The sequence below is a fragment of the Panthera pardus genome, unplaced genomic scaffold (genome assembly GCF_024362965.1).
Source record: "Panthera pardus isolate Hobbes unplaced genomic scaffold, ASM2436296v1 HiC_scaffold_13, whole genome shotgun sequence".
In the NCBI taxonomy this organism is placed as follows: Eukaryota; Metazoa; Chordata; class Mammalia; order Carnivora; family Felidae; genus Panthera; species Panthera pardus.
The window spans coordinates 165,016,142-165,042,737 of NW_026526688.1; the positions used below are offsets into that span (position 1 = coordinate 165,016,142).

Consider the following 26,596-nt stretch of genomic DNA (forward strand, 5'->3'; position numbering starts at 1 on the left):
TATGCACCCCAATACTTATAGCAGTACTATCAACAATAGCCAAACTATGGAGAGAGCCCAAATGTCCACTGACTGATGAATGGATAAAGAAAAGGTGGTATATATAAACAATGGGATATTATTCAGCCATCAAAAAGAATGAAATCTTGCCATTTGCAACAAGATGGATGAAGGTGGAGTATATAATGCTAAGCAAAATAAGTCAGTCAGGAAAAGACAAATACTGTATGACTTCAGTCATATGTGGAATTTAAGAAACAAAACAGATAAACATATGGGAAGGGGGGAAGGAAGAGAGGGAAATAAACCATAAGAGATTTTTACTGATAGAGAACAAACTGAGAGTTGATGGAAGGGGGTTGGTGGGGGATGAGCTAGATGGGTGGTGGGCATTAAGAAGGGCACTTAGTTATGATGAACACTGGATGTTGTATGTAAGTAATGAATCACTGAATTCTACTCCTGAAACCAATATTGCATTGTATATCAACTAATTAGAATTTAAATAAAAATTTGAAAAGAAAAAAAAAATACACAGTTTCCAGAGCATCCAACAGCAGCTGATGATTCATCTAACAACTGATGAGTACCACCTCTTTTAAAAGTGAGGACATTATTCATACCATGTTATTTTATGGTTCATACAAAAAAATTTATGGTTCAAATCATTACTATAATAAAAACAAAAACAGAAACAAACAAAAGAACCTCTCCAAATAAACATCAGTATGAGCAGGCAAACATATATAAAGAATATTACCTAGTAATATACATGACATTAATGAGGGTTCCTCCAAGAGATTTTTCTTTTTTTTTAACATTTTCATTTTATTTTTTGAGAAAGAAAGAGAGCATGAGCACGGGAGGGGCAGAGAGAGAGGAAGACACAGAATCCCAAAGCAGGCGCCAGGTTCTGAGCTGTTAGCACAGAGCCCGATGCAGGGGCTTGAACCCACGAATGTGAGATTGTGACCTGAGCCAAAGTTGGATGCTCAACTGACTGAGCCACCCAGGCGCCCCTCCAAGAGATTTCTGATCATCAAATATATTGTCAATATATGCCCTGTGCCCTCCTCTTAAAGATTCTTAGCATAGGGTGGTTTAGTCGGTTAAGCGTCCAACTCTTGACTTCAGCTCAGGTCGTGATCTCACAGTTCTTGAGTCTGAGCTCCACATCTGGCTCTCTGCTGACAGCATGGAGCCTATTTCAGATCCTCTGTCCCCCTCTCTCTGCCCTTCCCCTACTTGTGCTCGCTCGCTCTCTTTCTCCCCAAAATAAATATTAAAAAAGTAAAAAAAAAGGGGCGCCTGGGTGGCTCAGTCGGTTAAGCGTCCAACTTCGGCTTAGGTCATGATCTCACAGTCCGTGAGCTGTCAGCACAGCTCAGAGCCTGGAGCCTGTTTCAGATGCTGTGTCTCCCTCTCTTTCTGACCCTCCCCCATTCATGCTCTGTCTCTCTCTGTCTCAAAAATAAAAACGTTAAAAAAAATTTTTTTTTAATTAAAAAAAATTAAAAAAAAAGATTCTTAGTACAAATTAGCTCTAAGAAGTTCTGCTATTGAAAAAACTACATATCCATTTTAACACAGTGCTTCTCACATTTACTGAAGAGTACTAGTTTTAACAAAAGAATGTTGTGCTAGAAAATGGTTTATAAAACAGTCACATGTAGACAACTGCTTTAGAAATTTTTCAGATGATGGGGCGCCTGGGTGGCGCAGTCGGTTAAGCGTCCGACTTCAGCCAGGTCACGATCTCGCGGTCCGTGAGTTCGAGCCCCGCGTCGGGCTCTGGGCCGATGGCTCGGAGCCTGGAGCCTGTTTCCGATTCTGTGTCTCCCTCTCTCTCTGACCCTCCCCCGTTCATGCTCTGTCTCTCTCTGTCCCAAAAATAAATAAAATAAAAAAAAAACGTTGAAAAAAAAAAAAAAAAAAAGAAATTTTTCAGATGAATCAAAAGAGGGATCATCAACTACAAATCAAATTTCACTAAAATGCCATTGTATTCTAGAGAAGTCGTGCATGTAGTCGGTTGGCATACTGACTGCAGGAAGCCAGGAGAGGTGATTTAGAGATAGGAGAAAACCGTGGAGATGTGAGATGTGTGATATTAGGCTCAAAAGACCATGGCTTGTATTTTATGCTTAGTTTGGGGAGAACTAGCGTAGGCTTAATAAGAAAACAGCACAGGCTGAAAAATCGCATGAGTTTGAGTTTAGATCCTGGACTCACTGCATAGTCGCTGCTATCCTCAGGTAGCGTGCTTCACTCCCCGAGCTTCATTTTCTTCTTCTAAGTAATGGTAAAAATAACACCTACCTCACAGGGTGGTTGTATAAAGTCAATGAGATAATGAGTGAGGTGATACCCATACAACAGGAACCTATAGGCAGATCACCAGGCTCACAATGGGTCCAAACTATATGCTGTCACAAAGCATTCTCAAATTTCTATTTAAATACATCAACATCTACTATCCTGTGATATGAGACATAGTTTGGTGGAGTTCATAGGTACTAATATCCTGATGGCTGTTCACTAATGAGTCAGCCATATTTCCTCACACATCTCACGTACACAGTAACACTGAGCCAGCGTCTGGGCCCTCAGTTACTCAGAGAATAATCCTTTCCTCAGGACCTCCTTGCCAAAGTCAATAGAAGACAGTGGTAATGTTTGAGAGACTTCTTTCTTACTCAATGCTTAGTCAGCAAGGGATGCTTGGGAAACTCGTCACATGATATTTGGCAAATATACTGTCATCTATTGCTTGTGAGATCCCATGAGTTAGAAAATATTTCCAGAGGCATCTCAGAATGCTAATGTGCACTAAGTCAAAAACAAAAACAAAACAAAACAAAAAACAAAAAAACGTTTCAGAGTGGAACTCTTCTTAAGAAATGTTTAAAATTTTTTTTCTAATATGTATTTATTTTTGAGAAAGAGAGAGAGAGAGGGAGGGAGACAGACAGAAAGACACAGAATCTGAAGCAGGCTCTAGGCTCTGAGCTGTCAGCACAGAGCTGATGCAGGGCTCGAACTCAAGAACCACGAGATCATGACCTGAGCCAAAGTCAGAGGCTTAACCAACTGAGCCACCCAGGCGCCCCTCTCTAAGACATGTTTAAATATCAATTTAAACTTAGTGGCTTTCCTTCGAATCATGCTTCCTTTTTAGTAATTCTCGGCCACCTTTCCCACCTTTTCTGGCTTTATTTCCCACCTATGTTTATCAATTACTGACCCTCTCTCTTCAGGTCCATTTCTCTTACCCCAATTTTCATTTTTATTGCTGCAAAGTCTAGGTCTTTTGGGCTTGAGGTTACTTTCTTTTCTGCTCTGTTAATCCCTCCTTATTAGTTTAATCCTAACTCAAGTTTTACCTCTTTTCTGCAGCCCTTCTTGATCCCTCCTCCTCCCTTGAGAGTTGAACACTCCATTCTTTGTGCCCTCACTATACTTTGGGTTCACCCACTATTACTGCATCTTTAATATAGGATTGTTTTTATTTATTTTTATGTCTGCCTCCTCTGCCTAGAAACAAAACTGAAGGATAAGGACATGTCTTACTCATTTTACATCCCTGTGTCTAGTATTTTGCCATTGTTTTTCATTAATTTATTCATTCATCCATTCATTCATTCATCCCATAAATATTCATTGTTGCATCTATGGCATCAGGCACTCCTCAAGGACAGAGGGATGCATAGGACAGATACGATCCTGGCTTGCGCGCAGCTCACATTCTAGTTAGGGGAGATAGCAGATACAAAAACTAACCTATAAACAATAAGATGCTTCTAGATTGAGACAGAGAGAGACAGGAGGGGTGGAAAGAACTCTGGATTAGGTGGTAGGGAAGGTTTACTGAAGAGGTGACACTAAAGCTGAGATCTCAGTGACAGAAAGGAAAGCCACATAGAGATCTAAGAGAATAGTCACCTGGGTACAACAAACAGCACTCCTGTTGAACAAAAACATAAAGAGGAGGAAAGAAGCATAAACAACCTTGGCTTACAAAGAAAAGGTTTCTATTTCTAAATAGGTAGTATGAACCCAGGAGCCTGGGGCTTCAATGACATGTTAATTCCCAAAGCTTGGAATATTTTTGCCAGCAGCCCGCCTAGGATCCTTACTCCCTGGCTCTTAACCTGCATCTCCATGCAAGGTGCTAGCTTACAATTTTCCATTTCTAGACATCACAGCTCTCAGTGTGCTCTCAAGCTGGTGCTCTTAACCTGGGCTCCACTGACAGGCTTCTGGAACTGGATGCAAAAATTTAACAGATGCTAATTTTTCAGGTCTAAGAATCTATAGCTTTCTCAAAATAATCTTTAGTCTCAAAAGGATAAAATCAACTTGTCTAGAGCAAGAGTGAGATGATCTCATATTTCAAGGAAGACCTCTTTATCCTATATATAATGGTGTGGTTTTGAAAACACAAAACACCCCCAGTGCATCTTTACAATCAAAATGGCACATGGCATTGAAATAAAGGGCAAGTGAAAACAAAATGCACTGAGTGGGAAGGCTGAGCCTGTTACACAGCTTCACTTAACAACCTTCAAAACTACTTTATTGAGAATGGACACATGAGTCCCTGAGACAGATCTTGAGAATTCAAGATGTTAAGTTCTTGCTTTTAAGGAGCTATTGGCATATTTCAGGGGGCATAAATAAGGCCTGCATAATGAGAACTAAGGAAGGGAGGGAATGGGTAGACAGAACTCAGAAGCTGAGAAAAGAGAGTCTGGAAAGTCTTCAGAAGAGAGTATTTAACGTAGTCTTATAAGAAATAAGTGTTTCATCAGATTTGGTAGACAGAGGTAGGTTGCCAATGGGAAGAAAAAATGTTAGATGGAGAAAATGGTACAGATAAAAGAACAGACTTTAAGAAACATCACTTTTTTTCCAAGGAGATGAGGCTAAATCAGGAAACTGAGAGGGTGGGTAGGGCACAACCCCAGTGGGTCACCAATGTCCTATTTCCAAGTAAACATGGGTCAACATGTGGTTAACTTTGTGTGGGTGGAAAATGTAAAAGATCAGTACAGGAATAGGTAAAAAGGGAAAAAAATATATATCTATTTCTGATACAGCTTTATAGTGAATGCACAGAAGAGGCTGTATGCATTCTTTTCCTATTTTCCTTTCAGAAGTTGGAGAAAAAAAATTAAGCCTAGATGTTTGGAATAGTCTGACATGTGGCCAAGATACAATATGACAGGTGCTATATCTTCAGTGCCACAGGAATGCACTAAATGAGTTGCATGGAAATGATTACCCTCACTCCTGAAATTTTTACTGGCAACTTTGAAAAGAGCCAGGAGATTCCCTTCAAGGCCTTTCCAGAACAAAAGAGACCACTGGCATCTACTCAGATCACATCTCTGCTACGAAAACCATACAATAAATTCAATGCAGACACACAAAGTTTCCCCAAAGTGGATTTGTTCTTGTTACGCCACCTACTTTAGACCAGTTGCCAGTCTCAAGCCTGGGGAATCCTCATCTTGGTAAACCACAAGAGTTAATGAGATGTGGAAGGCAGAAAGGGCAGCTGAAGGTTTACAGAAACAATTCTAAGTACAGCAAAACTTTTTAACTCTGATTCTTTCATGTAGGTATCATTCCTCTTTCCCATCTTCCACATGGCCCTCTAGATTTTTCTTCAGCAAAATGGGTTTGTCAATGGGTATAACTAAATAGCTTCCAAAACTTCCCTCAGGAACTCAAGTGATACCCAGATGAGCTCTAAAATAGAAATATCAGAAAATGTCATTCTGAGGACTCAGAATGGGGAAGAGGACACAGGTTTGGTGGGACTGGGGGGAAAAATGCAGAAAAAAAGGCCTTGGAGGGTACTGACAGTACGTATGTCATTCAGACATACTTAGCTGTCTATGAGATAACTCTGGAAAGCTTTGCTGGTTCTGAGAGTGAGTCATGGTCTGTAACCCAAGGCAGCTGTTTTTGTTTTTGTTTTTCCAGAGAGACAGAGAGACAGACAGAGAGACAGAGAGAGAGAGAGAGAGAGAGAGAGAATGAGAGCATGAGCATGGGGGAAAAGAGTCGGGGGGGAGAGAATGGTAACCAGGTTCCAGGCTCAGTGCAGAGCCCAATGCGGGGCTTGATTTCACAACCCTGAGATCATGACCTGAGCCGAAATCAAGAGTTGGACACTTAGCCAACTGAGCCGCCCCAAGGCAGCCTTCTTTAGGCTTAGGCACCATTGGCCCTGATCAGAAATACTATGCTATTTCAGAAATGATACACTATCTCTCAACACTGAAGTATCCCACAAATTAGGAAGCTATGATACTGTTTGCTTATATTTCTAATTTTGTGCGGGCAATTACACTGAACCACAATTATGTAGTCTCTTCTCAGGTAGAAAAGACAACAGTGTTTGGCTCTGTCATAATTAGGGGGATGTTCTTTCATTATTCATTATAGATATACAAGATTCAAGTCACATATTCACACTTACAATGGGGCTACTGAAAGCAGCCTGTCTGGAGTGAGGCCCTTCACTGGCTCCTTCTCCACTTCCCACAGCTAAACAGCTCCCAGCAAGATGATTCAAGGATTTACTTCCCAAGGGCCCATTATGAACTGTCCTGCAGCTGGGGGTCCTCGGTTTTGTCATATTGGTGAGGGAGCCGCTGGGAGTGTCCATGGAATCTTCATCTTCAGAGGCAGCTTCCTGGTAGGACTCTAACCTCTTGGCTGAGCGATAAAAAATCATACTGGGTCATTACCTGAGAAGAACCATTTGCAAACTGAATATGCCAGACATTTACTTAAACAGCTATTCCACACCATCTCCTCCCTTTTCAAAAACTGCCCTCCAAACTCCCCTCTCCAGATTCCCTTCATGAACTTACCTCGTTGGGAAAAGTAAAAGCAATCAGACAGCAACTCCCTTCTTATCCTATCGTCAAATCTACCAACCTATCCACATCTGTATCTGAACCCTCCTACTACTATGGATAAAGCTTCAAATGCCAAGCTCTCCACTCATGATCTGCCTCCCGCTCCTCTGGCCTTCTCAAGGACTTCACGTTTACAACTTTCCCCTCCTTCGCTTACACCAAGCTCCCCTCAACCAATCTCATGGCTTTCTGTCCCTGTCTGTCCACTGACACTACTTTTGGCAAGGTTGCCCATGAGTTCCATGTTATCAAATCCCATTACTGCATCTGTCCATATCTTATATGCATCCTTAGCAACATGCAACAGAGGTGACCGTTCTCTGCTTGAAATGGCTCTTTTGGTTTCTCTGACATGATGTGTACCTGTTTTTCCTCCTACTTCAGTGGCTATTCCTTCTTATTTTCTCCTGCTATCTTCTCTTCAATCAAATACTGGGTTGCTGCAGGAGCTCCTTCCCTTCTCCACCTATACACTCTTCCTTGGTGATATCACCTGGTCCACATTTGAAATGCCAACTCTGTGCACATGATTTTTAACTTCTAACTGGAATCCAGACTCCTATATATATCCAACTCTCCACCTGATACTTCTAGTTAGATGTCTATTCGGTTCTTCAAGCAGATTATCTGCATGGCTAACTCCTTTACCTTTCTCAAGTCTCTTAGCATGTCCCTTGTCAGCAGACTTTCCAGATATAACCACTTCAGAGCTTACCACCATCTACACACTATAGATCTTATTTATTTTTTGAATCATCGAGTAGAATATAAACTCCAAAAATGCAGAGAGTTTTGTCAGTTTTGGTTTGTCTGTTTTGTTTTGCTGTAAAGCATCACCAATAGCTGTCCATTATTTACCCAAAATATCTCTAATATCTCGAATTCTCTCCATCTTCATTTCCTTAACCCAAGCCACCATTATCTCTCAACTGGACCAGTGCTAACAGCCTCATAACTGGTCTCCTTACCCCTCGGCATTCCATTCCTTAACCAGTAGCTACAGTGATCTTCCTAAAATATAAAAGCTGATCGCATAACTCCTGCACAAAATTTTCCATATGTTGGCTTACATAGCTCAAAATGATCTGACCTTTGCTGATCTTCTTGAAGTTTCTTGCCCCTTCCTCTTCCACATGTCCACTAAAATCCAGCCTCCCTGGCCTTCTTTTCTTACTTTGAAAATTGCCAAGCTCATTTCAGCCTGAGAGCCTCTATACTAGCTGCTGCCTGTAACTGGTAGGTTTTCGCATCTGAACTTCAAGATTATGTTATTCAGATCTAAGCTGTAACCCTTAGAAAGGCCTTGCTCCCCTACCCAATCCAAAATGCCTTCCAATCATTCTATCATATCATCTCATTTTAATTCTCTGAAAAGCACTTTTCATTATTTAATTATTTTTCTTGATTTAAGAATTAATTTATTTGTGACTATTCAACAGAAGCTCTGTGAGAGGGCCCCTATCTGCCTTGTTAATCATTATGTCCAGGAGTACAGAGTAAACAATCAGTCAATGTGTACTTGCTGAATTGCTAGCTGCATTCAAGCCAAGTCTAGCTACTTAGAGTATGGCTTTTGGCAAGTTAATTTCAAAATAAAAAATATTTTCATATTCTGTTCAATAGTTTTTATCTGTATTTTTCAAGGACAAAGAGAAGCTAAGAGGCAATGTTGTGATCCTGAGTTCTAGAACGAACTCTTCCAAAGACTCAGTGTTTTCTAGGAAATCACTTAACTTTTCCCGGGCCTCTGTTTTCTTGCTGGCCGAATGAACAATTTGGATTTAATGACTTTAAGATCCTTTCCAGTTCTGCAAGTTTCATTATATTCTCTGACTAAATAATACAGAATGCTTCCCTGTATGGCCTTTCAGCTTCAAAAACCCATCCACTTACTGAATCCCAAACATACTGAAGTTCTCCATTTTCACCTGTGCCCTTGTCCAGAATATCCATTCTCTTTTTCTATACTTACATAAATCCTCAACATCTTTGAAGGCTTAGTTCAAAGGCCAGTTCCTCAATGGTGACCTCTGTAACTATACTGGCCCTCACTCCCTGGGTCTTTAAAGCTTCTATCTACTGAATGTACTGAATGTTACTATGCACCAGGCATCTGTCTCATTTAATAACTAGGACAACCCTCTGTGGCAGATACTATTAATACCTCAATTTTAGTAATAAAGAAATCAAACGAATTTTCCCCATTTCACAAAAGTAATAATCATTGGTCTTACATCCAGTTCTATAAAGTTCACAGCCAGTGCTCAGAATGTTATGTTCTGAACGTATGTTAACATGATATTCTTTATAATTTTACACCAATATTCCCTGCTTGATTTCAATGAGTCCATGTATTGTAGTTTAAACATTTATCAAACGAGTAATGAATGCATGTTTGAATAGACACATAAATGGAATATCCGTAGAATCAAGGGAATGTTGTGGAGTAGGGACTTGACATTTATTGAGTACTTCCTGGGGCGCCTGGGTGGCTCAGTCAGTTGAGCGACCGACTTCGGCTCAGGTCACGATCTCATGGTTTGTGAGTTCGAGCCCCGCGTCAGGCTCTGTGCTGACAGCTCAAAGCCTGAAGCCTGCTTCTGATTCTCTCTCTCTCTCTCTCTCTCTCTCTCTCTCTCTCTCTTCCCCTACCCCACTCATGCTCTGTCTCTGTCTCAGAAATAAATAAACATTAAAAAAAAATTTATTGAGTACTTCCTGTTCATCAATCATCTGTTTAGGTCTTTATGTAAATATCTGTATCTAGGTCTTCCCTTTACATCTTAAAAATAATGCTACCAGTTAGGAACTATCACTGTTTCACTTTGCAGGTAAGAGAGGCTAAGAGCCAGAGAGATTAAGTACTTTGACCATGGTTAAACAGCTAGTTGGGGGTAGAGTTGGGATTTAAATGTAGGTCTTCCTGACCCTGAAGCCAGTACATGTATCCACTATGTTATATCTCCTTGGCAGTTACCACCTGTATAGGTTAGTTCAGTCATTCTCAACAAGGGGTGAATTTGTCCCCCTGCGAACATTTGGCAATGCCTGTACACAGTCTGGTTGTTATAACTGGGGGAGGAGTGTAATTGGCATTCAGTGGTCAGAGCCCATGGAGGCATCTAAACATCTTAGAATGCACAGAACCGCACCCATCTCAAAGAATAATGCAGCCCCAAATGGCAATAGTGCTGAGGTTGATAAATCCTTGAATAGCTAAAGAAACTTACTGGTGATGTGATACCATTGTAAAAATAAATAATTACAATATTACAAAACCTATAGAAACATAAAGGCTTATACTTCAGGAATTTCTCCTGTACATCATTAGGGAAATCAGTCCTCATGCAACTGTGTAATTACTATAATGCCAGACAGCTCAGCCCTTAGGACAGGACAAACTTGCTCAATAAATAACGCTGGAAGAGTGGACTCAAGAACACATGGAGCAACCTTTAATCATTTTGTAAAAAGCTATGGGAAGGAAACAGAACAGTAAAGCTATAATTTGATTCAGAAAACAAAACTATAGGTGTAATACTTGTAGACTCAGTGAAGATTTTTCAAAAATTGGGTATGAGATGGCTCAGTCGGTTAACCGTCCAACTCTTGGTTTCGGCTCAGGTCATGACCACACAGTTTTGTAAGTTTGAGCCCTGTATCAGACTCTGTGTTGACAATATGGAGCCTGCTTGGGATTCTCTCTCTTTCCCTCTCTCTCACTGGCCTTCCCCTGCTTGCATGCTGTCTCTCTCTCGAAATAAATAAACTTTAAAAAAAAATCAAAAATTGGGTATGAGAAAGAAAAGCTTATTACCATACTGATAAACAAAAATCTATCCAGGGCACCTGGGTGGCTCAGTCAGTTGAGCCTTTGACTTCAGCTTAGGTCATGATCTTGCGGTTGGTGAGTTCAAGCCCTGTGTCGAGCTCTGTGCTGACAGCTTGGAGCCTGGAGACTGTTTCAGATTGTATCTTCTTCGCTCCCTGCCCCTCCCCCACTCAGGCTCGCTCTCTCTCTCTCTCTCTCTCTCTCTTTCAAAAATAAGTAAACATTAAAATTTTTTTTTTAATCTATCCAGCTGATCATGCAGACTTTTCATATGTCTCTTAAAGCAGGTTTTAATTAGTTCCATAAATGCCTCAGAGTGGGGCAGGAATTCTTGCTTTCCAACTCACAGGAGAAAACGCAAAGTATGTAGTCTTTCTATCAAGGTAGGTACTGGGTTAGATGCTAGGTTAACTACTTCAATTCTCTTTCTTATTTAACCCCTAATCTTCTCTTTTGAATCCTCCTTCAAATATCTAGTAACCTGTTCAGGGCCTATTACTTACATTTATTTGATATTTGGAAGAAGTGAGCAAAAATCTGTGGAACAAAAAGTTGATCATACTTTTCAATGTGCTCCTCAAAGGGCCCAAAACAAGGGTGAACAGCACAACGTGCACATGGATTTCTCCCAAATGTATCATCCCCATATCCTCCAAGCATTTTGCTATGAACTAATCCCCCAAACATTTCCAGCATCCCGACTTTCACCTGCTCATAAACAGCACGCTCAGCTAAGCTTCGGCCAACTGTATCATCCATGTATCCTTGATACACACAAATCTTTTATTCTAAACTGACTCCCTGCACATTTCCAGCATTCCAAAAATTTCTTGCCCAATATCCTTCTAGGTCCCAAACCTTGATCAATGCTAAAATCACCTCCAAAACACCAGATTTTCATCCTATGAGACGAACTAAGATATTTTTACGTTTCCATGCCTGTTTTCCATATTGGACCATGAACTCCTCAAAAGATAAATCTATTTCTTACTTTGACAACTGTAATGACAAAAACAATGGCAGCTCATACTTACAAAGAATTTATTCTGTGTCATGCTTTGAGTGGCTTTTCATGAATTATCTTCACGAATACTATTATGGATCTTTTTTAGTGAGGCCCAGAGAAATTATGTAACTGGCCCAGAGTCATACAGCCCATAGGCAGTAAAGATGGGAATCAGATTCAGGAGGCCTGATTCCAAAATCTTTGTTCTTAGAAACTACTAAATGCTCTCACCATGTAGATCAGATTCACAAACTGCATCATAAAGGCACTCTCTAGACAAACCCAAATTGAGAAACATTCTACAAAATCCCTGAATAGTGCCCTTCAGAACTAGGATCATCGAGAAACAGAAAGCCTTAGAAGCTTTCAAATCTAGAGCAGTCTAAATGAGGACTGTCACATGGTCTTCTGGATGGGATCCTCAGACAGAAAAAGGTATAAACTAAAGAAATCTGAATAAAGTATGGATTTCAGTTAATAATGATATCAATATTAGTTCATTACTTATGATAAATGTATTATACGACTAATGTAAGATGTTAATGACAGAGGAAACTAGATAGGGGTGCATAACGGAACCCTCAAAAGCATCTTTGTAACTTTTCTATAAATCTAATGCTATTCTGAACTAAAAAGATTACTATTAAAAAAGACATTCTCTTTCAGTAATTTTTTAAAGGATTGCTTTAAAATTTTAATATGCACATAAATCACCTGGGAATATTGTTAAATGAAGATTTTAATTGAAGTTTTAAAGAGAGCCTGAGATTCTGTGTTTTTAATACACACTGAGGCGTTGATGATGCTACTTAGTTCATTAACCAAATTTCTAAGTTGCAGGGTTTTATTTTTTTTTAAGTTTATTTATTTAAGTAACCTCTACACTCAATGTGGGGCTTGAACTCACAACCTCAAGATCAAGAGTCATAAACTCTTCCAACTGAGCCAACCAGGTGCTCCTAAGTTGCAAGGTTTTAAAACATAAAATGGTGTCGTCAGATGTGTTTATTTCAAATGCATATGTGCACGGGGCTATTTCCGAGCAGTGATGTTTTTTATGGACAGATCTCCTAGGCGGTGATTTTGCCCCCAAATCCTGAAGGGTTAACTAGCTTTAATTTCAGTAAAAATAATATATCTTAGGGTTAAATCCTGGAGAGAAGTAGCCCCCACTACTCCCTCCTTCATCAATCAGAGTGTGTATACATGTCCTTATTTTTAAACTATTACAGAAAAGAGACCAGGATCTCCGTATGTATGTGCAGTAGAGAAGTGTTTACAGGCAAAGTCGGTACCTACAGAAGCAGTGCAACACTCCATGGTCCACAGACAGTTCAGTCATGATAGCATGTGATTCTCAGTCTCTTGGTACCTTCTCTGCATAAAGGGCTATCTATAGAAGAGAAGCACTCACTGGGCCCAAGTGTGTGCTCAGGAACTGTGGCGGGAAAGGGCTGATATCAGCCCTTTTAAATGCTACAAACACAAAATTTGAAATGCTACGAATACAAAAAAAAAAAAAAAAAAAAAAAAAAAAAAGCGATGCTCCTCATCACATATTTTGTGAAACACTACTATAAGTTACTTGAAAATAGGGATCTACATAGTCAACTATTTTGGAAGACACTCCTCTCACAAACAGGTGTGAAAGTTTAGCTAGTGAGGTTCACTGCAGCATTGCTTACCACAGTAAATGTTGACAACCGAAATTAATGGTGGATTATTTACATAAAATTTGGCAATTATTACAGTGCAATATAGCATAGCCTCTAGAAGAGTAAGGAGAGAGCAGAAAGGTAGTCACAATGAAGCCTTAAGAAAAATGGTTGAAGTCTTAAGAAAAAAAGCAAAAGCACACTGTAATTTCATTTTTGTTTAAAAAGCATAAAGTGTACAAGAAAAAGAATCAAAAGAAATGTACGAAAATGTTAACCGTGGTCTACTCTGGTGGGGGTTACTTATGGCTTTTATATTTTTCCTCATTTAGCTTATCTGAGATTTTCTAAAATATTGTTTTTGTAACAAAAATGCAATAAAGAAGATAAAACAAGGCAGAGTATCATCATATCCAGTATGACTAGCTATTTTTTTTACATTTGTGTAGTGATTATGTGATAAACATTCAACATTTTATCCCTTGCATTTACAGGTAACAACAAAACCTGGCTTAAAAATGTATGTGCCTAAGAGAAAATACAGTGTATTTTTAAAAAAATTTTTTTAAAGTTGATTTATTTTGAGAGACACAGACAGCAGAGGAGGGGCAGAGAGAGGGAATCTCAGGCAGACCTTGCACTGTCTGCACAGAGCCCGATACGGGGCTTGAACTCGCAAGCAGTGGGATCACGACCTGAGCTGAAGTCGGATGCTTAACCGACTGAGCCACCCAGGTGTCCCTAGAATTATCAAACTTTTAAGTGGGGGCCAAAAAGCCCAATCTTCAGGTTGGTTTTCACAGAAACCCACACTTACCATTTTCTTCATGGCAGTAATCGAAACCTGCCACACTACATCTTCGAAAAACCATCTTATTCTCAGTGAGAGTTCCTGTCTTATCAGAAAAGAGGTACTGAATCTGCCCAAGGTCCTCGGTGATGTTCAGAGACCGGCACTGAATAGTAGAATCCATTTTCTCATTGTAGAAATCCACATCACTTTGAATAAAATATATCTGTCCAAGCTTCACAATTTCAATGGAAACATAGAGAGAAATGGGAATCAAGACCTAAGAGGAACCAAGCAATTTAAAAAAATATTAGAGAGGGAAAATAACGGGTGAGAAACCAAATGTAGTTGGATTAAGTAACAAAGTCCTCAAAATTCTATGATGAACTCAACATAAATTACCTGTAACAAAATGATCATGGTCCAAAACATATAGAATCCTGCCAACACTGGTGATATGACATGTCCATCAGGCTCCGGGATATTAAAAAATATTATGTTTTCATATCTACTCAACCAGATTCCATGACCTTTCAAAAAACACACAGACATCAAAAGAATGCTACATATACACTATGTAAATATAGAACTTCATTCCTAAAGAGGAATAAAAGTATTTATTTTGGTTGAAGACCCATTGTTTATTTTTTTAAAACAAATTAAAATTCAAAAGGCTCCAAATTCTCCTGTCTCGGTCTCTCTTTAAATGTCTTGCCAGGTCCCTTTACTACTGTGGCCCCATGTAACTGGATATAATCAACATTAATGTTTTTCAGATCAGAGATTGAGAAAGATAAAGATGTGAGGAAAAAAATGAATGGCGAATGAAACCTCCTTTACAGAAGTCAAATATTCATCAATATTTTGAAAATAAAATACTTTTAAATAAATACCTTGCTGAAAAGACGTCAGCAAAAAAATCAAATTTACCTACCCAATGCACCAGTTAAACACATCACAAGCAAAAGTAGGACACACCAGAGGACATCTGTATTTGCTCTTCTTTCTAATTTGCTGCGCTTATACCTTGGACCACTGTTGTTCAGCATTGCTTTGGTTTCATGGCCTACGTAGGTAACATGTCAGAAAATTTGCAAATTAAAGCCAGATAGCAAATAGCATATTTTTAAATCTCTGCGGCAGATAATTTAATAAAGAGTAATTGCACAATAGATTTTGCTAATTTAGTTTGCTTTTGTGATCCATTTAGAAAAAGAGACCGAGGATTAAGTTTACGAAGACAAAATTTCCTTTCTGCTTTTGTAGATTGCATTTTGAATAAACGAAAAATGTTAACTTGAAGAAAAACACAGAGGAGACAACAGTGAAAATCAGAAGTGTAACTAACCTGCATAAACCACGATGCCCACAACAGCCTCTGTGTTCCTAATGGTGCATCCTCTAAGTAATAAATTTTCTTTACTGAGACCCACGCGTTCTCTGTTGGAATGTTCTCTATAAGAAAGATAGCATAGAGATTCATTTTTAAATAGCAAAAGTAGGGATGTAAAAATAAAAATCATGCATTCTGAGTTTTCTTGACTGGAGTATTAAGTCAAGCAGGTCACAAGAAAGGTTTCAAATCTCTGGGCCCTTTGTTTTTCTTATCTTGCTTTGGCTTGGTAAAAGATGCAACAAGTCTCAACTACCATCATTTTCTATCATTCCTGTTTGTCAACTTCTCATACTACAAAACCTCAAAAAAAAAATATTCCAAATAAGGAACCTGCTGCTAGTACAAACTGTGTTTCAGGTAACTTAGTAACTGACAAGGGAAAAGTTCTTGATAGAATTAGAAAAATTCCATTTTCAACCTGGATAGAATCAAGGACTGTTCTAGGGAATGGTAATTTGTGGCTGCTAAACCCAGTAGGTGACAGCCTGATGAGGATTTTATAATGAAAGAATATGGCTGACAACACCAATCTTAATAGAACCACCAATGGGACAGGGGACATCACAGGCCTCCAGATGATACACAATAGCAAGTACCTATTTCCACAGGTACCTAATCAAGCGTCTCTAACAGCAAATCCACCTGGGGTGGAGATCAAGAGATCCATGAAGGCTTTGAAATTGTATGCGATATTTCCTGCATGTACGTGTGTGTGTGTGTGTGTGTGTGTGTGTGTGTGTGTGTCATTTTGTAGAAAAAGAAACTATGTCCTTCATCAGATTTGAAAGTGTCCCTGGACAGTTTACAGGAAATCAGATGGCCAGAAAACAATGTTCACTACCACCACAAGGATGCAGCCTGGTAAATGTGGTAAACTGTGATGGGGGCGGGGGGGGGGGGGGGGGGGGGCGGGCAAAGCTGGCAAAATTATGAAATAGTTAAATCTGGGTGAGAGCCCATGAGTGTTCATTATATTTTTCTTTCTGCTTTTGCCTGTTGGAAAGTTTCTGTAATAAATGGTTTAAAAATTATCAAAGCAATTACTTGATCAAGTTACAACAGTGGCAAAAATAAAGAGCAAAATAATTGGACTTTTTTTTTAATTTTTTTTTTACGTTTTTTATTTTTGAGACAGAGAGAGACAGAGCATGAACGAGGGAGGGGCAGAGAGAGAGAGGGAGACACAGAATTGGAAGCAGGCTGCAGGCTCTGAGCCATCAGCCCAGAGCCCAACGTGGGGCTCGAACTCACGGACCGCGAGATCGTGACCTGAGCCGAAGTCGGCTGCTTAACCGACGGAGCCACCCAGGCGCCCCTGGACTTTTTTTTAAATAAACAAAAGTAATGTATTTCACCTATTTTGAAAATGCCCTCTTAATTTCAGCATTAAAATTAGGTTGCTTTCTAAGCAATATACTTCAGTTGATAAGTTGTTTCTTCTTTCTTAAATTTAGGAGAACTATAATTGTTATCTGGTATCCTTGCTACCTGCAATTACTAAGGAAAACTCTTCAAAGAAGGATACACAAAGGAGAAAGAAACAGATGTGTCATTTCACTCCTATAATTTGCAAACACCTTATTCTAGGAGATCTATGTTTATATGCTTTCACATATGTGGTTTTAGGTACAAAGAGACAACTATAGTGTAGTGTCCTTGGGTTTAATTTAATTCTGCTTCCTAGTTTTGCAGATGAAAAATTTTTTATATAAAAAAATTTTTTTAACGTTTATTTTATTATTGAGAGACAGAGAGAGACAGAGCATGAGCATGGGAGGGACAGAGACAGGAGGAGACACAGAATCCAAAGCAGTTTCCAGGCTCTGAGCGGTTAGCACAGAGCCCAATGTGGGGCTCGAACTCACAAATGGCGAGATCATGACCTGAACCGAAGTCGGATGCTTAACCAACTGAGCCACCCAAGCACCCCTGCAGATGAAGAATTTAAGTTCAACAGTGACGTTTCTATGTGGTGTTCCCAGGCAAGCCCCACACAATCCTCATCAATATAACATTCATTATCCCTAGAGCCTTTATAGGAACAGATTCAACATAGAAACCATTTCCAAAGTTCCTCAGTAAGATTTAAAATTCCTACCCCCTCCCCCCACCAGATCCTTATTTTTCACCATTACATCACTCTAGGTTACTATCATTAGATCAAAGCCTAACTTCTATCATAATAGCATCTGCCCAAACATTAAACAGGTCCTGCACTTGACAGGTATATGTTATTTGGCACTTATGATGTGAGATCTCTGGACTCTATATGAAGCACTGACTGTCCATATAGAGCTCTCATCCCCTGAAATCACTAGGCAACATCTATTATAGGCCCAGCATTCCCACTCAGATGCTGGGAATAGAAAAACACACATAGTCTTGGCTCCTGTGGTCTAAGGGGAAGTGACTGATACAGAAATATGTAAGTGTAATAATTATAGATATTATAATAGAAACTTGATATTCAACATGCACTGTGGACACAAATAGGGAGAAAGCTCTACCTGAGAGTAAGATCAGAGAAGGCACCATATAGAAAGTGAGCCTGAGCATCTCAGTTTTTGTTGATTTTAGAAAACAGACCACAAAGCAGGTAAAGGATAAGGAGTTAGCTTAGTGGATAAAAATAATTCCACAGAAAAATCACTCTATCTACCTGGGCTGACTCTATCATTCAGTGCTTCCTTGCAAGTTGCTGAAGCCAGCTTAATAGAAGCTTCAACAGAGCAGACCCAGGAAAATCTAATTACTGAGGAAGACAGAATCTGAGGGAGGGAAAAGAAGCAGAGAGCAGCTTTAGTTGTGGATTCCAAGAGAAAGGCAATTCCAGTGGTCAGATCAGACTAATCAGAAAGTAAGGCAGCACAGTTGAAGCAGACAGACTTCAGAGGAGCCCATCATGAATGGAAAAACCAAAGAGCAGGTGAACGTGGCATCAGAGAATCCAGAGGCAAGTGATAATTAGGACAGCCAAGAGGCTAGTGGGGCCTTAGAAGTAGGTAAGGGTTCTAGGGCAAGACTGAGTACTCACAACAGCAAACGATGCTCCAATGTGTCTATTAAGAAAAAGAAAAAATATGTCCAAGGGGGATGAAGAGAGAGGCTGACAAGGTAGACTAGGAGTCCAGTTCCAGAAATTTAGTTAAGGCACTCATCTGCTTTCTTTTGCTTTAAATTAGGTTTATTTTCAAGAAATTATATAAATCAAACCATAGAGTATATATTCTTTCCTGCCTGGCTTGTTTCACTGAACATGACATTCAGAGATGCATCCAAATTTTAGCATGTAGCACCAGTGAATTCCTTTTGCTGAATTCCCCCTGCAATGAATTCCATACACTGTATGGATATACAATTTGTTCATCCATGCTCTTGTTGATGGTATTTGGCTTGTTTCCAGTTTTGGACAATTACAAACAAAGCTGCTATGAATATTTGTGTACAGACTACTCTACCAAGAAATGTTTTATTTTCTCATGGATAACTACCTAGGAGTGGAACACCCAGATCATACAGTGGGCACATGTTTAACATTTTAAGAAACTTCCAAGTTGTTTTTTAAAGTGGCTGAATTGCTTTATATTCCCACAAGCAGTAAGTGGGCACTCCAGTTCTCCTACTTACTCACCAGCATTGGGTATAGTTGGGTCTTTTGAACTGTTAGTAGTTGTAGCTCTGTGGTTTTAACTTGTATCTTTCTACACAGTTATTTGTCACCTATATACGTTTTTTTGGTGAAGTGTCTGTTCAAATTTCTTGGACTATTTTAAAACTTATTGTTTGTTTTCTTATTACTGAGGGTTTTTTTTTAATGTTTATTTATTTTTGAGGGAGAGAGAGAGCATGCACACATGCTCGCAAGAGGGTAGGGGCAGAGAGAAAGGGAAATAGAGGATCCAAAGCGGGCTCTACACTGACACCAGACAGAGGATGTAAGGCTTGAACTTAGCAACCATGAGATCATGACCTGAGCTGAAGGTGGACACTTAACCAACTGAGCCACCCAGGTGCCCCTTATTACCAGGTTTTAAGATGTCTTTGTATAATCTGAACACATCAGTTACACGCATTGAGAATATTTTCTTCCAATCTGTTACTTATCTTTTTCATTCACTTAATAGTGTCATTGAAGAGAAAAAGGTTTTCATTTTGATTCTGAAGTTCTTTTATGTATTTGTTTTTGTCCTTTTATTGTGCTTTGGGTGTTCTGAGAAGTCTTTGCCTAACTGAAGATAGCAAAGATTTCTGTTATGTTTCCTCCATGTTTAAGGAGTTTCAAATCTTAGGTTTACATTAAACTATAGAAGCCATTTTTAGTTCAGTTTTTTAAACAGTGAGAGGTATGGCTTGAAGTTTATTTTCTACAATATGGATATCCAATCGTTTTAGTATCATTTGTTGAAAAGAAAAACCTTGCTTCACTAAATTGCTTGTGTGTACCTTTGTCAAAGGCACATTTATGGACAACAAAAACCAATCATCCATAAATTTGTGGGTCAATTTCTGGATTCTATAATCTTTTAATCTTTTCTGATCTGCTGGTCTATCTTTATGCCAAAATGATGCTAATTTGATTACTGTACTTTACTAGAAGTCTTGAAATCAGGCGGTGTTGGCTCTCCCACTCTGTTCTGTTTCAGTGCTGTTTTAAGGTAATATAGGTTCTTCGCAATCCCATATAAATTTTAGAATAAACTTGTCAATTTCTTTAAAAAAAAATAACAAAACCATGCTGGGATTTTGATTAGGATTACATTGAATCTACAGATCGATTTGGAAAAAAAATTAAAATAAACGTGCCAATTTCTTTAAAAAAAAACATGCTGGGATTTTGATTAGGATTACATTGAATCTACAGATCGATTTGGAAAAAAACTGAATCGTAACAATACTGAGTCTTTCAACCCATGAACAGCATACATTGCTCCATTTATTTAGGTCTTTCATTTCTTTCTGCAGTGTTCAATGGTTTTGAGTGTGCAGGTGTTTCACAACTTTTGTCAGGATTAGCCTCAGGTATTTCATTTTTTCTGATGCTATCATAAGTTGTATTTTGAAAAATTTCAATATCTGATTGCTCATTGCTAGTATATAGAAATACAATGGATTTCTGTATATTGATCTGTTTCCTACAACATTGTTAAGCCCAATTGTTAAATTCTTATAGATTTTATCAGGTTTTCCACAAACAGCATCAAGCCATCTATGAATAATAAACAGTTTTACTTCTTTTTTAGTTGAAATCTTTTATTTCCTTTTCTTGCCTGACTACACTAACCTAGAATCTCTAGTGAAATATTGAATAAAAGTGGTGAGAGTAAATATCCTTGTCTTGTTCCTGATCTTAGGGAAAAAACATTTAAAAGCATTTAGTCTTGCACCATTAAGTATGATTCTAACTGTAGGTTCTTCATATATGCCAGTACCGGGTTGAGAGAGTTCCTTTCTAGTTCCAGTTTGCAAGAACAGAAGTTAGATTTTGTCAAATGCTTTGTCTACATTCATGAGATGATCACTTGGGTTTTTCTTTTTTAATTTGTTAATTGGGGCTTGTTAATATGGTGGATTACATCATTTGACTTTCTAATATTAAGTTTTTTGTTTTTTGTTTTTTTTTTGAGAGAGAGAGAGAGAGCAAGCGAGCATGCGAATAAGGGACCAGGGAAGAGGGGAAGAGAGGGAAAATCTTACGCAGGCTTCACACTCAGGGTGAAGCCTGACACAGGGCTCAATCCCACAACCCTGGGATCATGACCTGAGCTGAAATCAAGAGTTGGACACTCAACCGACTGAGCCACTCAAGCACTCTGCTTTTCTAATATTAAACCAACCTGCATTTTTGGGATAGGTCCCACTGGGTCATGATATATTATCCTTCTTATATATCGTTGGATTTGATTTGCCATAATTTTGCATCTGTGTTCATGCAGGACACTGATCTTTCCATAAGTGTCTTTGTATGTTTATGGTATCAGGATAATCCTGGTCTCCAAAATGAGTTGGAAATTTTCTTTACCATTCTCTCACAAGATCACTACTATGAAGTAGATCTGATTGTCTCCTCTCCTCTTAAAAATCAGGGAACTGAGGATCAAAAAGAGTAAATAACTTGGTTCAAGGCATAAAGCACTTAAGTGGCTGAAATTAGGTAAGACACCAAATTCTAGCTGCCCTTGCAAAAGGGATATAGATGCCTCAAGGGCTCCAGAATGAACACTGTTGTGACTTCCCATACTTTTTCTTACACATTTCAATTCCTTGGCTAACTTTTGCCAACCAGAAATACCCACTTGATACTCTAATTCTGCAGGAGGACACTATCCTATCATGTCACCTAGGTTGCCAGTTCTGTGAAGGCCCCTCCTTCCAAACAACATGTCTTAAGCTTAATACAGAGCTCATGTAAAACATTCTTACACCACTGACCGAGATTTTGTGATTATTTTAAGAACAAGCTTTTGTTATGGTTTTTATTTTTTTATTATTTTTTAAATATAATTTATTGTCAAATTGGCTTTCATACAACACCCAGTTAATAATATTTACCAGATTATTAAAATAAAGACAAATTAATAGGTGACTAAACACATGGCCTTTGGTGATTTAACTTGGATATACATACACAAAAATATTATTGCGTTAAATATAATTGCAACACATAATTCTACTCATACCAATGAAGGTTAAGTCATGTATCACTCACAGGTAGCCTCGGAATCTGTTGAGGTCATTGTTTGGACTTTCACACTCTATCTTACTGGAGAATTTCTCTGGATCAACTTCAGAGTCCTAAAAACAAAAAAATATATATATATATATATACATATATATACACACACACACACATATCTACATACTTTAAAATCATGACACAAGAAAAATTCAAAGTTAAACCCTTGATATTTAAGTGTTTATCCTTTCACCAACTCTTAAGATAAAACTAATGCATTCTTGCTACAAAATTTAGGTCACAAATTGCCCAAATAAAGAAAATGAAGAACAGTACAGGCATAATCATAAATGAATATGTGGAGTGGGGACGGTCCTGGAGCATTAACAAACATCTATAGGTCTTATTCATACACTAGAATCCATGCAGGACTCTCTGCAGAGAAGACCTTCTATTCATACAGCAAACACTCCTTTATGCAGAAATCACTGAAAAGCTGAAAATACTTTGTTGTTATTCTTTTATCATGTAGGGATTTTCGGAGATTAAATGTGTATGCGAACACTCTGAGCACATTATGCATTTATCCCAGCAAATTTTCTTTAAAAATTTAAAAATAAGCTGGACGTCAGCATCTTACAAAATTCTCTAATGGATTAAATGGTAATTTTAGTATGCTTTATGAAACCCGTGAGCAAATAAACAAAATGTTTTTATAGAACACAGGCATGGATTCACTAAGAATAAGCCAGGGGAACCTTATCTCATTTCCTTGTTTTCATATGAATGTTTGCCTAGTAAAAAAAACTATTATTGATATATCTCATCAAGTATTAACGTATCACAGCAAAACATATGGAAAATGAGTTATATAATTAGATGATTTGATTTGCTAATCATTAATTTTTTAGTTCTTTTGATGTAGTAGAATCTCTATTATGTACTTTAAACATATTAATTTCTTAATATGAGGTAGGTGCTATAATTAGGTCTAATTAACAGATAAAGAAAGAGACACAGAGAGAAGATCAGTAATTTGCTCTAGGTCTCCACACAAGGAGGTGTTTAGAAACAGGATTATAATCTAGGTCGTGGGATTCCAGAGCACTCACCCTTAATTGATCCCAAAGTGTACTGATTAATCAACTGGTGTTACCTTCAGAATAGGTACTTAGTAGTATATAATGGAATCTCAAGTTGTACAAGATTTTTACAAACGTCTTAGTAATATAAATGTTCACAAAAGTGACAATGCGAAGCTGAGAGGCTTATCAATCACAGGATCTAAATTAAATCCATAGATAGAAAGACGGCCCAATGTTACACCATATCATGAAACTTATTAAAGATCAGGGCATTTATTTGGCTAAAACACTTTTTAGTTTACGAACTTAATGGTTCAGTTTAAGTCAGTTACCTGACTTAATGGTTCAGTTTTAAAAAGACTATTAAATTTTTAAAAACTTCATCTCAAGTGCTTCCAGAGACAGGGAAGGGAAACTAATATTTAAGCAATGTACATGATATTTTTACATACATTACTTCATTTACATCTCACAGCAATGCTATGAGACAGGCATCATCATTTCTATTTTAAGATAAACTGAGGCACAAAATAAGTGACTTGCCCAAGGCCACACAATAATGTAATAGCAGAGCTAGAATTCATTCAAACTCATGTTCACAGAACTTCACAGTTCTTGTTTCCCTCGCCACAGTGTGGTGAAGAGTCTAGAAGCCCTGTGGCATGAGAAACTACACAAGTCTCAAAAGGTCTGGGTATGTATGCAATTATACATTGTAGGAACAGAAGGTGATCGTTTCCATTGCAAAATAATTTTCCAAATTGCAAAATAATTCTGTTAGTTTCCTTTAATTCAGTTCCAAAAAATATAGGATCGCCAGACTAAAATGTGTGAACTTCAAAGTCTTAACAGCCTATTATCTATAAAACACTTCCAGGGATATCTGGAAATGGATTAAGCCCTCTGGGCTTCTATTTTGTAATGGTAAAAATAAATTTAAAAATCTCATTTTCTGTCTCTGTGAAAAATGAGCTCGGTCATCTTCTGAAAGGAAAAATGTTAATAAGTCACCAAGTGAGAACACAGTATTTACCTGCTCTGCATATCCCCGAACCACCTGCCTCTGTTTTAAATTGCTCTCTCCATCGAGACCCGAAGTCTCAATGTGACAGATTCCATCTGGATCGGTGGAAAAGAGTAAGACCATGTCTGCAGGAATAACCTCATTACAGGAAAGGCGAATGAAATCCCCAACAGCAACGTCTTTCCAGCATTGGTCGACATATTTTTTCTCTTTCCTAACATTGGGGGAGGAAGGAAGTTTAAAGAGAATATTAAGACAGATACGCAGATAATCTTATTTTTTAGGTTTTGTGTATGATTTGAGGCATGTTTTAAGCATTTGGGGTGAATTTTAATCCATTAAATGCTAAAACGGAAGCCAGAGAAAACCTAAATTCCAGAATTTGCTTCACCTGAAAATTTAGTTATTTAGTTACTAAAACACATTTTTCAGCTCTTTAGTCCTTGAGATTTTTGAACTATTAAGCTGCTTGAGAGTAATTCTGGAATAAAACTAACGTTTGATAAGTTTATTCACGCATAAGGCAATTACTGTGTGCTGCCCTGTGGTCAGGTATCAAGAACTCACAAGTGCACAAGACATACCATCTACTTTCAAGGAGCTTCCCATCCTTTGGACAGGATGAATAATGAAAGAAAACATCAAGGAAATGAAATAAAAAATAAAATGAAATAAATAAAATACTCAGCGTTTTAAAAACCATTATACTGCTATTAACGCCTCTATCACTTAATAGAAATACTGATAAACAGTCATGAGTCTGCTGTAGCTGATCATTAGAAAGAAGAATGGCAAATTTTAAGTCTTTTCAAAAGTGTAGTTTTCCCATTTATATATTCATTTTAAAGGAAAGATACATCATTTGAGATTGTCTGCCTTAAATACCCTGCTTTATGTTAAAGTTTTTCTCATGCCTTTTCATACTAACCAGCATGAATGGCGCTTCACAAAGCATTTTCCTTAGAGTAGAATGAGGAAATCTGTATCAAAGAACATCATATCGACTAGTTCAGCAGCATTTCATATACAATGCTATCAACAAATATTAGGAAGGTCTGTCTCATTCGCAACTGGTAATTGTCACAAAAATACACTTATTTCCAAAGTAAAGATTTCTCTTCAATTACATTCATAGAGCTAAATATTCGAATTCATTGTCAAAGGAGGCTGAGCGATAGCTATATTCTAAATTATGCATCAGATCAAATAGAAATGCTACCTTAGGACAATGCTTGTACACTTTCTGCTATAGGGAATTATATCCGTTATCTCAAGAAATATTTAGCTTAAAAGGATACCTAAGAAGTACGTTTTCAGGATGCTTTTTCCCCAAATACCTAATGCACCAGGTTGAATCCAACTAAAGGAAATCCTCAATTACCTAAAGAGTTGGTTAGTGTAAGGAGAAAGGCAAATCAATGGTTTGTACCATCCTTTTTTCCTACTGTTTGTATACACCAGTTCACTCTTCATGGAAGGAAGGAAGAGAGAAGATCAAAAACACAGGCATGGGTCATATTTCAAAGGTTCAGTCCTACAACTCTAAGAGTAGTGATTTCATTCCATAGAAAATGGGGAGTCACAAGGTTCACCAGAAGAAGGATTTGATACTATCTCTACTTGCTAACTCCTGTGACAGAGTAATGGATGGATTTTGGGTGTCAGGCTAATTTGGAGTAGGAATGGCCAAAAAAAACAAAACAAGAATGTAAAGTTATTGAAATAATTCAGGAGAAGAATGAAGATGATCAAAATTAAGGCAATAGCAACAGAGATAAATACAAGCTTAAATCAAGACATGTTTGGGTTTTTCTACTTAGTACATGTTTTACGACTTAGTACACCATATTTCATGACTTACTACATGTAAAGAAGTTATAGAAGATGACATTATGGTTTCTAACTTGCCTGATGGGATGAGGAATGGTGCCTTTCGCCATGTGTCAAATTTTAGAAGCAACTGGTCACATGAGAGGGCAGATAATAAAAACTCAGACTGGAAAGGTTTTATCTGAAGTGGGATATAAATTGAAGACGTGCAGCAATTTGAAGGTTCTGATCTGAATTTCCAGATGTGAGTTTGGAAGTCCTAGGTACACAGACACCTATGTCAGACACCAGGTAAGGACATGAGATTCCTCAGGAAAAGAGACGTCAAGGTGATAGAGAAGTGGAAGGAGACCCAAGAGAAAACGGTATC

At 38.2% G+C, this 26,596-nt stretch overlaps 1 protein-coding gene across 5 annotated transcripts in view; it reads right to left on the reverse strand.

Annotated features, from left to right (window-relative positions):
- ATP10D (ATPase phospholipid transporting 10D (putative)) overlaps positions 1 to 26,596 on the reverse strand; it is a 108,743-nt gene that overhangs the window by 36,736 nt on the left and 45,411 nt on the right. For 4 of the 5 annotated variants that reach the window (XM_053901604.1, XM_053901603.1, XM_019412793.2 and 1 more), the window contains 7 exons: positions 24,406 to 24,610; positions 22,321 to 22,406; positions 15,567 to 15,673; positions 15,153 to 15,284; positions 14,621 to 14,748; positions 14,246 to 14,498; positions 6,491 to 6,729 (listed from right to left, as the gene is read on the reverse strand). In XM_053901604.1, coding sequence (XP_053757579.1) covers positions 6,491 to 6,729; positions 14,246 to 14,498; positions 14,621 to 14,748; positions 15,153 to 15,284; positions 15,567 to 15,673; positions 22,321 to 22,406; positions 24,406 to 24,610 — 1,150 coding nt within the window. The remainder of the gene's footprint in view (positions 1 to 6,490; positions 6,730 to 14,245; positions 14,499 to 14,620; positions 14,749 to 15,152; positions 15,285 to 15,566; positions 15,674 to 22,320; positions 22,407 to 24,405; positions 24,611 to 26,596) is intronic. The other variant, XM_053901605.1, reaches the window with a different exon arrangement.